The sequence below is a fragment of the Rana temporaria genome, chromosome 9, assembly GCF_905171775.1.
Source record: "Rana temporaria chromosome 9, aRanTem1.1, whole genome shotgun sequence".
Lineage (NCBI taxonomy): Eukaryota > Metazoa > Chordata > Amphibia > Anura > Ranidae > Rana > Rana temporaria.
In genome coordinates this window covers 12,591,952-12,605,646 of record NC_053497.1, presented here as the reverse complement: position 1 = coordinate 12,605,646, position 13,695 = coordinate 12,591,952, and the positions used below count along the sequence as shown (strand labels likewise).

General features: G+C 48.8%; 1 protein-coding gene across 1 annotated transcript; it reads right to left on the bottom strand.

The window, feature by feature from the left end:
- Positions 1-352: 352 nt before the first annotated feature.
- LOC120913108 (RNA-binding motif protein, X-linked 2-like) lies at positions 353-13,439 on the bottom strand. Its single transcript, XM_040322815.1, has 6 exons — positions 13,282-13,439; positions 10,870-10,985; positions 8,845-8,896; positions 7,196-7,325; positions 6,740-6,911; positions 353-847 (listed from the first exon to the last, which is right to left on the bottom strand). Exons 1-6 carry the CDS (start codon positions 13,284-13,286, stop codon positions 525-527), a joined length of 798 nt encoding a protein of 265 aa, XP_040178749.1. The 5' UTR covers positions 13,287-13,439; the 3' UTR covers positions 353-524.
- Between the last annotated feature and the right edge of the window lie 256 nt (positions 13,440-13,695).

Genomic DNA, 13,695 nt, shown 5'->3' with positions numbered 1-13,695 from the left:
ACCCTGCACTCTGTACGCAGTGCACCCCTACACGCAGCGCACTCCTGAACTGTGCATGTAGCATAATCTTGAACGCTGTACGTAATGCATTAATTACTTGAATCCTGCACTCTGTACATAGCGCACCCCATATACAATCAGCCCTTTGAGGACAACCATACTGCTGATCTGGCCTGCAATGAAATTTAGTTTGATATCCCTGATCTACACCCATTGCTTCTTTTATATTATGAGTTTGCAATTGGTCGTCAACCACCTTACTGACATTTGCTTATGGTCACAATTTTTCACAACTTTACCTGCCATTTACTATATAAACCCTGTAAGCATTCTTCAATATTTTACTTAAAACCCATTTAAAAAAAATGTTTTATTAAAAACAGAAAGATGGTCCAAAAACTTATTTTTCTATATACAACACAGGAGCGGCTTTTCCCACAACATTTTTTTTTAGATCTTGTTGCCTTCGATCTCAAATCAAGTCCTTGCAACTGCGTTCTGAGCCACACGCACATTCGCCACAATCATCTTTTTCTTTTAAAATCCTTTGACCGTTTCTCCTCGTAGTCCCGATGTTTGCTCTCCGACGTGTGAGGTTTCTCTTCTACCTTAACCTTGTAATTTTCTACCTTAACCTTGTCATAGGCTGCTGGTTTAGCCGTGCTTCCCGAAGCACCGTCTCTTTCTGGAGCCCTTCTCTGATCTCGCTCTTGCCTGGACGAGGTCTGTTTAGTGTTGTATTTCTCATACCCTGGATCCACACGTTCTTCCTTAATTGTCTCAGCAATTCTTGTGCTTCTTTCGCTGGAACGTTCACGGTTGTCCTTTTTCTTCTTTTTCTTTTTATCTGTAAGGAGAGGAAATTCATGTTGTTAGTTTAACGCAGGGATCCTCAAACCACGGCCCTCCAGCTGTTGTGGAACTACACATCCCATGAGGCATTGTAACACACTGACATTCAGACATGACTAGGCATGATGGGAATTGTAGTGCCTGAACAACTGGAGGGCCTTAGTTTGAAGACCCATGGTTTAACCACTTGAAGGTCGAGCCTTTTCTGGCACTTTTTGTTTACAAGTAACAATCAGTATTTTTTTGCTAGAAAATTACTTCTAACCCGCAACACACACATATATATTTTTTGCAGAGACCCTAGGGCACAGGTGTCAAACACAAGGCCCGTGGGCCAAATCCGGCCCTCCAGACCATTTCACGTGGCCCTTGCACCTCTCCTGCAGCTGCAGGAGAGCTCCAACCCTCATCTGGTCCTACTCCAGACCCTTCATTTCTGCTTTCAAGCAAATCATCCAGCTTCTTCCCAGCAGCAGCATTAGGAAAGGGGGGTGCACTGTGATGTAAGGAAGGGTCGGGGACTCAACTTCTGATGGTGGGGAGGCTCTTGACATCTAATGTAAGGGGAGGGGATGCACTGGACATCTAATCTTAGGCCCCGTACACACGACAGAGAAACTCGACGTGCTTGGCACGTCGAGTTCCTCGTCTCGTTTTGGGATGAAGCCGCCGAAGAGCTCGGCGGGCCGCCTTCTCCTATAGAACAACGCGGCCAACGAGAAAATAGAGAACATGTTCTCTATTTTCTCGTCGAGCTCCTCGGCGGCTCCATCGAGCCAAAACTGTACAGACGACAGAGATTCTCGGCAGAATCCGGGTTTTGACCGAGTTTCTCGGCGAATTCTGCCGAGAATCTCTGTCGTGTGTACGAGGCCTTACAGATACAACTGGCCCTTTTAAGGGCCATCATAATGCTGATGCGGCCCACGATGAAATTGAGATTGACACCCTCTGCCCTAGGGCATAACATGGCGATTGTTGCAATTTCTTTTATATCACACAGTACTTGAGCAGTGTTTTTTTTTTTAAATCAATTTCTTTGGGAAAAAAATTTTTTAACCCCTTGCCGACCGCCTTCCGCAAATATACTGCGGCAAGGCAGCGCAAACGTACCTGTACAAGTGATAGTGTGGACACCCGATGGACACCGGAGGGAGTCCACTTGGATCTGGCGGACTCTATGTCCACCAGCCACCCGCAATCGCGGTACAGAGAGGCAGAATGGGGATCTGCCTATGTAAGCAAGGTGGATCCCCATTCTGACAGGACACAAGGAGATCAGCTGTTCCAAGCGATCGGCAACAGCGATCTCCGTGTTGTCCCAGTGAGCCCATCCCCCACACCGTTAGAACACACCCAGGGAACACAGTTCACCCCCTTGATCACCCCCTAGTGTTAACCCCTTCCCTGCCAGTGTCATTTATACATTGATCAGTGCATTTTTTTTTTGTAGCACCGATCCCTGTAATAATGTCACTGGTTCCCAAAAAGTGTTACTTAGGATCAGATTTGTCCACCGCAATGTCACAGTCTCGCTAAAAGCGCAGATCACCGCCATTACTACTAAAAACAAAAATAGCACCTGAAATAGCTCCTCTGCATCTCCAGTGTCAGAGCCCGAGTGCTTTGACACTGGGGCGGTGCGCTTGCAGGACGTTAGAAAAAGTCCTGCAAGCAGCATTTTCGGGCTGTGGAGTGCTGGACACACCACTCCTGCCCATTGAAATTAATGGGTACCACTTCCAAAGCCCAGCAGCGATACACGGGTGCATTTAACCCATTTATTCGACCGCTAGCGGGGGTTAAAAGCGCCCCGCTAGTGGCCGAATAGCGCAGCTAAAACTAGCAGGGTATTTTACGGTCAACGCCCGCCCCAGTGTAAAAGCAGCCTTAGAGTTAGAGGAGGTCTAGCGCTAGAATTATTGCCCTCGCTCAGACGTTAGCGGCAATACCTCACGTGTTCACTACTACACTTGAGCACTAAAAGAGTTGTAAACCCTTGAGATTTTTCACCTTAATGCATTAAGGTGAAAAACCTGTTCTGCAGCAGCCCCCCCCCCCCCCTTTTTTTCTTACCTGAACCAGATTATTCCAGCGACGGGGGGAGATCACAGCAGCGGGAGGCAGGGCCGAGTACTGCCGTCTGTGTCAGTGGACGCAGCAGAGGGACTCGGGAGCACGCCCGCAGGAGTGCCCCAATGGAAAGCGGTTTTCTGTGGGGGCACTTAAGAGGGAGGAGCCAGGAGTGCCACCAAGGGACCCCAGAAAAGGAGGATAGAGGCTGCTCTGTGCAAAACCCTTACACAGAGGCGGCAAGTATAACATGTTTGTTATTTTTAAAACAAACATTCAGATAGAGAACACACACACACACATTTTGTACTCTGTCCATTTAAAAATAAAAATAATTCTGATCATTTTTATTACTATTGCAAGAAATGTACACATCCCTTGCGATAATACAGCATGGCAGGTGCTCATTATGGAGAGACCCCCAAATCTCTCCGCTACCCTTGAAAAGTAAAAAATAAAGAAAAAAGCCTTGTTACATTGGCTGGAAATCGACGTCATGACGTTGCTCTAGTCCTCCTGGGTAGGGGTGCAACAGATCAAAAAACTCACGGATCGGATCGATCCTCGGATCAGGAGTCACGGATCGGATCATTTTCGGATCAGTAAAAAAAAAAAAAAAAAAAAACACACAAGACAAACAAAAGTTTTGTTAAATTACTCTTAAAATGTTCACCATTGCCCCCCACTCGCCGAGTCGCCATCATCACCATCACTGTTCCAGTCCAACATTGCCCCCACACTAGTAAAACTAACACTGTAATTGCCATTTTTCCCACTATAATATAATATTCATAGCCAACATTGCCCCCACACTAAACAGTAACACACTTGTATAGCCATTTTTCCCCATAGCCAACTCACTGTACTGATGTACTGTACTCGTCCGTCTCACTGTACTGTACTCAGGTTGCAATGTTAAATGCAGAGTCAGCGCGCTCTTTCAGAATAGAGAAGATACACGAGCAGAGGGAGGGGTGATGACGTCAGCGCGCACCGCCGCCGAGTGTACCAAGATGGCCGACCGCTCCGGAGCTAGGCCGAAGCCGCGGTCTTTCCTAAGGCCACGGCGGCGGTGCGTTCCGCGGATCGCATACTGTGCCGATCCGAACAGGTCGACCCGTTCGGATCGCGGATCGGGCACGATCCGTTGCACCCCTACTCCTGGGGCAGTGATGGTGAACCTTGGCACTCCAGACGATTTGAAACTACATTTCCCATGATCCTCCACTACACTCTCTGCAGAGTGCAAGAGCATCATGATAAATTTAGTTCCAAAAACATCTGGGGTACCAAGGTTCGCCATCACTGCCTTAGGGCATCAAGATGAGCAGAGGCCATCTTTCCTTCACTCATCTCTATGCTTAGCAACAGCCAGTGGTGGATCAACCTATTTTTGGGCTTCCCAATCCGCCAGGATGGGGACCCAAAAACCACCATAAAGCGTCAGTGCCCTTCCCAATGCTTCTAAAAGTCACCCTGTGGCAAATCTGCCACATGGAGCACTTTTATTAAAAAGACCGACGCCCGAGGAGAAAAAAAAAAAAAAGGGGGGGGGGGAAGGGGAGAAGGATACTGGGGTTATGGCATCTAGCTGCAGCAATAACCTTGGTATTTAACATCAAAGTCATGATGTATTTTCCCAGTTAGGCAGAACACATCCTATTCCAAAGTCAATATTGAGTCACCCACCACCCCTTTGTAGGGAAGCATTTTGGGGGGGGGGGGGGGGGGGGGGTATCTGTGGGAATGTGTGTCCATTCAGCCACCAAAATAATTTGTGAGGTCCGGTGCCAATGTCTCTGGCTCGCTTTTGGCTCATCAAACTAGGGTGAAGGTCAGGACTCTGTGTGAATGAATGAATGAATGAAAAACTTATAAAGCGCGGCGCATGCGAACTGAATCGCTTCTGGGCGCTAGTTGTTCGTGTCTCATGACATCAAAAGAGCAGAGTTTTGATTCGTCTTCTGAAAGTCAGGTGGTTTTCCTCCAACCGAATGCTGGTTGGTAAAGCGTTCCATAGTCTAGGACCCTGAAAAGCAAACCTTCTTTCTCCTTTGGACTTGTATTTGGTTTTTGGTACCCTGACCAGATTTTGGTCGGTGGATCGCAGAATGCGATTCGAATTGTGAGGTTCTATCTTGTCGCAAAGATATTGCGGAGCCTTCCCATGGATGCACTTATGTGTCAGGCAGAGTGCTTTAAATGCAATTCTGTCTTTTACTGGCAGCCAGTGAAGGGTTCTCAACGAAGGTGAGATTGATTCCCATTTTTTTTTTCCAGTCACCAGTCTGGCGGCCGTATTCTGAACGACTTGCAGACGGGAGATTTGGTACTTGGGGAGTCCGAGGTACAGGGCGTTAGCATAGTCCAGTCTGGAATTCACGATTGTTCCCACCACGACTGCTACGTCTTCTTTGGGGATAAATGGAATAAGTCTGCGTAGTAGGCGCAACAGATGGTGCGCTCCGCTGACTACTGACCCTATTTGTGCGTCCATTGTCATGAAGGTGTCGAAGATGACCCCAAGACTTTTGACTTTGGAGCTAGGGGTGATGATTTGGCCCAGAATGGGCGGGGGTGTCCAGGTTGTTGCCAGTTGACTCTTTCGGCTGGCGTGAAACATAAGGAGTTCTGTTTTTGAACTGTTGAGTTTAAGATAACTCTTAGTCATCCAGTTTTCTATCAAAGAGAGACATTTCTCTAAACTGAGATGATGATCCTTTTTGTTGCAGATGCGAAAATACAGTTGCGTATCGTCTGCATAAGAGTGATAGAGTAGTTCTTGGCTACTGATAATATCAAAGAGAGGGCGAAGATAGATGTTGAAAAGCACCGGTGACAGGGGGGATCCTTGGGGGACTCCACATGACACCGTGCGCTTTTCCGACGTGAAACAACCCAATTTAACTGTTTGTGATCGGTTTTCAAGAAAGGAAGAAAACCATGGTAAATCACCTTCTGCGACTTCTGCTACCTTGGCTAGTCGCATCAGTAACAGTTTGTGGTCTACCGTGTCAAAGGCTGCGCTTAGGTCCAGCAGAACCAGGAGACAAGATTCTCCTTCGTCTGCGGCCTCGAGGGCATCGTCCCATATTTTGAGTAAGGCCGTTTCTGTCCCGTGTCCGGGACGGAAGCCTGATTGTAATGGATCCAGTAGATTGTGGGTATCTAGATGCTGTTGCAGCTGTTGTACCACTACTTTCTCCATTATCTTGGAGAGAACATTTAGGCCTGTTATGGGACGGCGGTGAGTTGGGTCCTTGGGATCCAGGTTAGGTTTTTTCAAGATGGGCTGGATTGTGCCCTCTTTCAACAGGGATGGCACTGTGCCTTCCTTAAATGACTGGTTTATAAGCTGTGTGATGGGTGGTGCCAGGATGTCGGCACATTCCTTCAGCAGTTTGGTGGGGATGATATCATTGGGCGATGTGCTGTTCCGCAAGGCACCAATGATATTTTTTGTGGTATCGATGGAGATCGGTTCCAGAGTGAACTTTGTTGATTGTAGAGCGTTTCTGTGGGTGTTTTGTGGCTGATTGAAGGGGGGGTTGAGGGGGGTATTGTTTTGCATGATGCTTTCCCGGATTCTTTCAATTTTGTTGATGAAGAAATCCGATAGTTCATTGCAGAACTCTTGGGTGTCTGACACTCAAGTTCCTTCACACCAAACCATGTCTTAATGGAGCTGGCTTTGTACATGGGGGGGGATGGAACAGGAAAGGACGTTCAATCTGTTACCACAAAAGGTTGGAACACAACAATCATGTAAGAAAAATAATGAAATGCAAGCTGAGAGATCGAAGAAAGCACTCACGTTTCTTTATCTTTTGCGGTTCCTCTGGTGGTTCTTCTTCTGAAGATGAAGGGGGACGTTCTGCACCGCAGCCTTGTTCCCGGAGTGTTTTGGTCACTTCATCGATATCATCGCCATCTTTAGGCGGGCGGTAATTTGACACGTGGTCAACGCGAATTGTGCGTCCTTTCACCTATAGGGAAAGCAAAAATATATTGAATTTAACCAAATCACAGAAGGTGGCAACACCCGGGCATGTCCACCAAAACAGTGTACAGTAAAAGGAGAAGTTAACAAAAAAAAAAAAAAAAACACGTGATCAAATACCACCAAAAGAAAGCTCCATTTAATAGATAAAAAAATAAAGAACATAAAAATTTAAATGATAAAAAAAAAAAAAAAAAAAAAAAAAAATCCACATTCTCTCCCCCCCCCCCACGTTTTTCTGCCACTATTAATCAGACATCGGTTTCTCACCTTGATGCCATTCAGATTATCTACAGCCAGCACTGTACTTCTCTGATCCTCATAACACACAAAGCAGAATCCACGAGAACGCCCGGATTGTTTGTCACGCACCAAGTTAATGTTCACAATTTCACCGTATCTACAAAGAAAAACAAACACACAGAATTACAAAGATTATAAAATCAGAACTCCAGCAAACCCCTATAGTATACACAGCGGTCATATTCTTATAAATCATAACAAAAAAAAAAAAAATACAAATGTGCACACAACAATATATGCAAAAAAAAAAAAAAAAAAAAAAAGTTCCCGAAAATCAGCAGGGGATGAAATACTTAATCCCCCCCCCCCCCCCCCTCACTGTAGAGCTCCAGCCCAGGGATGAGCTCAGGTGTGCGATGGGATCCTAGTCCAAATCCACCTGAACTATTTTTCCAAAAAGCTTTCACCCCACCCCTCCAATCTCTCCTGTGCGATCAGGGAGCCAGAGAATGAATTCGCCAGTGGAGGTTTACCATAGAGCTGGCTATGGACCAGATGGTGACCGGCCATCTCTATGACCCTCAGAAGCGGCCGCCACTCCCAGCTCTGGCAGATGTAAACACTGCCTTTTTTTGCCGGAAAGCCTTAACCTAATGCCGTGTACACATGACCGTTTTTCGGGTTGTAAAAAATGACATTTTTAATGGTCTAGAAAAAATAAAGTTTTTTACAACTCGATCGTTAAAAAATATCCTTGCCTACACACGATCGTGAAAAAAAAATATGCTCTAGCAAAGCACGGTGACGTACAACGGCACTATAAAGGGGAAGTTCCATGCGGATGGCGCCACCCTTGGGGCTTTTGCTGATTCCGCGTTAGTAAAAGACGATTCGCGCTTTTCTGTCTGTTACAGCGTGATGAATGTGCCATCTCCATTATGAACGGTAGTTTTACCAGAACGAGCGCTCCCATCTCATAACTTGCTTTCTGAGCATGCACGTTTTTTTTCACGTCGTTAAAGCCCACACACGACAACGTTAAAAACGTTGTGAAAAATTAGAGCATGTTCGAAATTTTTAATGGCCATTTTTTACATCGTGAAAAATGCTCTGGAGCCCACACACGATCGTTTTTAATGACATTAAAAAAAACGTTATTTGTTACAACCGGAAAAACGGTTGAGATGTAGCCTAAGCCCCCCACATCTCAGGCTTTCCAGCATAGGAGGAGGGATGAGGGAGATTTATAGATCACAGTACCCTCTAAAGAGGACCTGTCATGCCCTATTCCAAGGGATGTTTTTCATTGCATGGGGGGGGGGGGGGTGTAAAAAAAAAAAAAAAAAAAACTAATAAAAAACAAAGGAAGAAGTTTGGCTCCATTCCACGAGCGTGTGCAATTTTTAAGTGTGACATGTTAGGTACCTATTTACTTGGCGTAGCATCTTTCACATTATGCAAAACAATTGGAGTAATCATTTAAAAATAATAAAATATATTATATATATATATATATATATATATATATATATATATATATATATATATTTTTTTTTTTTTTTTTTTTTTAATTCACAAAATTGAGTTTGAAAAATTACTGTGCAAATACCCTTTGACATAACAACCGCCATTTTATTCCCTAGGGTCTACACGAAGAAAAAAAAAAAAACACTTACTGTGAGAACACACAAATAATGTCCCCTTCAGTCAATTCAAAAGGCAGCCCTCCTACATGGGGGGGAAAAAAAAGGGGGGGGAGAGGTCATACAAAGAAATATCAGGTGGACAGCTTTACAACAAAAGTACAAACATATCACTGCTTAAAAACGACATTAAAGAGGCCCTGTCACCTTCATAGTATTCATCCGCTGTCCCTTTTTCTCTGGCTGCCTGGGGGTATGGACAACTATTCTGAACACTTTTCCCTAAACTCTGCCACTGACCCTGATTAGAATCTGTTATTGCGCCATCTTTTAACCACCCCATTAGTAAGTACACCCCTCACATTTTTGTAAACATTTTCTTCTATGTTTTCATGTGACAACACTGAAGAAATGACACTTTGTATCTACAATGTTGTGTAGTGAGTGTACAGCTTGTATAACAGTGTACATTTGCTGTCCCCTCAAAATAACTCAACACACAGCTATTAATTTGCATAGATTTCCTCTCACTCCTTGTTTGGCTATGGGGGCAGGAAATGAAGGGAAATCTCTGCAATGGGACGGAGATGGTAAAAAATAAACTGACAGAGGCTATAACCCTCCCTTACTCTATCTAAAATGAAAAAAAAAGGTGTTGCCTATAGTTCTACTTTAAGCATAAATTTCTTATACTTTTATGGAGAGGGAGAGATGCTAGGAGTGTGCTCTCGGCACAGTAGACGGTCCACATAGATGTGGACTTTAATGATTATATATATATATATATATATATATATATATATATATATATATATATATATATATATATATATATATATATATATATATATATATATAAATAATCTCCACTTAAGGACCGGACCAATACGCAGCTAAATGACCCAATGGGTTTTTACAATTCGGCACTGCGTCGCTTTAACAGACAATTGCGCGGTCGTGCGACGTGGCTCCCAAACAAAATTTGGCGTCTTTTTTTCCCCACAAATAGAGCTTTCTTTTGGTGGTATTTGATCACCTCTGCGGTTTTTATTTTTTGCGCTATAAACAAAAATAGAGCGACAATTTTGAAAAAAATGCAATATTTTTTACTTTTTGCTATAATAAATATCCCCCAAAAACATATATAAAACTTTTTTTTTTCCCTCAGTTTAGGCCGATACGTATTCTATCTATTTTTGGTAAAAAAAAAAAAAAATATATCGCAATAAGCGTTTGATTGGTTTGCGCAAAATTTATAGCGTTTACAAAATAGGGGATAGTTTTATTGCATTTATTAATTTTTTTTTTTTTTTACTACTAATGGCGGCGATCAGCAATTTTTTTCGTGACTGCGACATTATGGCGGACACTTCGGACAATTTTGACACATTTTTGGGACCATTGTCATTTTCACAGCAAAAAATGCTATAAGAATGCATTGTTTATTGTGAAAATGACAGTTGCAGTTTGGGAGTTAACCACAGGGGGCGCTGTAGGAGTTAGGCTTCACCTAGTGTGTGTTTACAACTGTAGGGGGGTGTGGCTGTAGGACTGACGTCATCGATCGAGTCTCCTTATAAAAGGGATCACTCGATCGATACGCCGCCACAGCAGTGAAGCACGGGGAAGCCGTGTTTACATACGGCTCTCCCCGTTCTTCAGCTCCGGGGAGCGATTGCGACGGAGCGGCTATAAACAAATAGCCGCGCCGTCGTCCCGGATCGCTCCCCGCGGGAACCTGACCACCGCAAGTCCCGGGGGACTTGCGGACCCCCGACCCACGTCTAGGCAGGGACGTACAGGTACGTACATGTGCCTGTCCGTGCCATTCTGCTGACGTATATGTACATGAGGCGGTCGGGAAGTGGAGATTATATATATATATATATATATATATATATATATATATATATATATATATATATATATATATATATATATATATATATATATATTATACACACAAAAACCCGACACAGGTTCTAAACATTTAAACTGGACATAAACAACTCTAACAGATCCGTAGTCTCCTCCAATCAGACGTGTCCTGTGACTCACCCAGAAATATCCAGGCGCTGTCCTTGTAGTCCTGATGCCACGACACGGAATCCTTCACACCGAGCCGAGCCTCCCGTTCATTCAGCTCATTGATCAGCTTCACTTTTGTTAACGGACTACAAAATAAAAGGAAACAAAAAAAATTGGGTTAACAAACGCAGTCACCAGGGATGGGGGGCCCGGAAGACAGAGCTCAGCATGGACCCTCGGGGGGGGGGGGCATGGAACACAAGGGCTTGGCGTGGACCCTCGGGGGGGGCCCAGAAGAGACAGCTCAGCGTGGACCCTCGGGGGGGCCCGGAAGAGACAGAGCTCAGCGTGGACCCTCGGGGGGCCCGGAAGAGACAGAGATCAGCGTGGACCCTCGGGGGGGCCCGGAAGAGACAGAGCTCAGCGTGGACCCTCGGGGGGCCCGGAAGAGACAGAGCTCAGCGTAGACCCTCGGGGGGGCCCGGAAGAGACAGAGCTCAGCGTAGACCCTCGGGGGGGCCCGGAAGACAGAGCTTGGTGTGGCCCATCGGGGGGGCCTAGAAGACAGAGCTCAGCGTGGACCCTCGGGGGGACCCGGGAGAGACAGAGCTCGGCGTGGACCCTCGGGGGGGGGGCCCAGGAGAGACAGAGCTCGGCGTGGACCCTCGGGAGGACCCGGGAGAGACAGAGCTCGGCGTGGACCCTCGGGGGGGCCCGGAAGACAGAGATCGGCGTGGACCCTCGGGGGGGCCCGGAAGACAGAGATCGGCGTGGACCCTCAGGGGGGCCCGGAAGACAGAGATCAGCGTGGACCCTCGGGGGGGCCCGGGAGAGACAGAGCTCAGCGTGGACCCTCGGGGGGGCCCGGGAGAGACAGAGCTCAGCGTGGACCCTCGGGGGGGCCCGGAAGAGACAGAGCTCGGCGTGGACCCTCGGGGGGCCCGGAAGAGACAGAGCTCGGCGTGGACCCTCGGGGGGGGGGGCCCAGGAGAGACAGAGCTCGGCGTGGACCCTCGGGAGGACCCGGGAGAGACAGAGCTCAGCGTGGACCCTCGGGGGGGGGCCCAGGAGAGACAGAGCTCAGCGTGGACCCTCGGGAGGACCCGGGAGAGACAGAGCTCGGCGTGGACCCTCGGGGGGGCCCAGAAGACAGAGATCGGCGTGGACCCTCGGGGGGGCCCGGAAGACAGAGATCAGCGTGGACCCTCGGGGGGGCCCAGGAGAGACAGAGCTCAGCGTGGACCCTCGGGGGGGGGCCCAGAAGAGACAGAGCTCAGCGTAGACCCTCGGGGGGGCCCGGAAGAGACAGAGCTCAGCGTAGACCCTCGGGGGGGCCCGGAAGACAGAGCTTGGTGTGGCCCATCGGGGGGGCCTAGAAGACAGAGCTCAGCGTGGACCCTCGGGGGGACCCGGGAGAGACAGAGCTCGGCGTGGACCCTCGGGGGGGGGGCCCAGGAGAGACAGAGCTCGGCGTGGACCCTCGGGAGGACCCGGGAGAGACAGAGCTCGGCGTGGACCCTCGGGGGGGCCCGGAAGACAGAGATCGGCGTGGACCCTCGGGGGGGCCCGGAAGACAGAGATCAGCGTGGACCCTCGGGGGGGCCCGGGAGAGACAGAGCTCAGCGTGGACCCTCGGGGGGGGCCCGGGAGAGACAGAGCTCAGCGTGGACCCTCGGGGGGGCCCGGAAGAGACAGAGCTCGGCGTGGACCCTCGGGGGGCCCGGAAGAGACAGAGCTCGGCGTGGACCCTCGGGGGGGGGGGGCCCAGGAGAGACAGAGCTCGGCGTGGACCCTCGGGAGGACCCGGGAGAGACAGAGCTCGGCGTGGACCCTCGGGGGGGCCCGGAAGACAGAGATCGGCGTGGACCCTCGGGGGGGGGGGGCCCAGGAGAGACAGAGCTCAGCGTGGACCCTCGGGAGGACCCGGGAGAGACAGAGCTCGGCGTGGACCCTCGGGGGGGCCCGGAAGACAGAGATCGGCGTGGACCCTCGGGGGGGCCCGGAAGACAGAGATCAGCGTGGACCCTCGGGGGGGCCCAGGAGAGACAGAGCTCAGCGTGGACCCTCGGGGGGGGGCCCAGAAGAGACAGAGCTCAGCGTAGACCCTCGGGGGGGCCCGGAAGAGACAGAGCTCAGCGTAGACCCTCGGGGGGGCCCGGAAGACAGAGCTTGGTGTGGCCCATCGGGGGGGCCTAGAAGACAGAGCTCAGCGTGGACCCTCGGGGGGCTTAGGAGACAGAGCTCAGCGTGGACCCTCGGGGGGCCCATGAGATACAGAGCTCAGTGGGGGCCCGGAGAGACAGACACACTCAGGTAAAGTAAATCCAGTGACAGAGACCCGAACATTCATCAGACATGAGCGACTCTCTTGCATACAGAGCCGCCCGGCCGGACCCCACACGTCACAATCAGACATTTAGCAGATATATGCGGGTCACTTACTTCATTGCAGTCGCCCTGTCTGTCTGCGGAACCCGGTGTTGTGGCAGCACAGTGATGACGTAAAGAGCATGCGACCAGGACCCCGCCTGACGTCACCACGCCAATACGGAGAGTAGGACGTGAAGGGCGGTGTCTCTGACGTGACACAAGGGGCGTGTCCGGGATGTCATTGTCCTCCATTGGACCTTCTATGGGCTCCTAGCGTCATTCCTATTGGCCATGGGTGCTCAACCTGTGGCTCTCCAGCTGTTGCAGAACTACAAGTCCCATGATGCATTGCAAGTCTGACAGTTACAAGCATGACTTCCAAATGCTGAGGCATGATGGGATTTGTAGTTCTGCAGCAGCTGGAGAGCCACAGGTTGAACACCCATGCTATTGGCCTTCAGGTGTTCTTCTAGTGAGGTCATGTGA

What these genes read in the sequence shown, in the direction of transcription:
- LOC120913108 (XM_040322815.1), bottom strand. An exon ending in ATTATTTGTGTGTTCTCACA is followed by an intron (nt 7,326 to 8,844) that starts GTAAGTGTTTTT and finishes TTTTCTTTGTAG; the next exon opens with ATACGGTGAAATTGTGAACA. An exon ending in ACCGCAAAAGATAAAGAAAC is followed by an intron (nt 848 to 6,739) that starts GTGAGTGCTTTC and finishes CTCTCCTTACAG; the next exon opens with ATAAAAAGAAAAAGAAGAAA.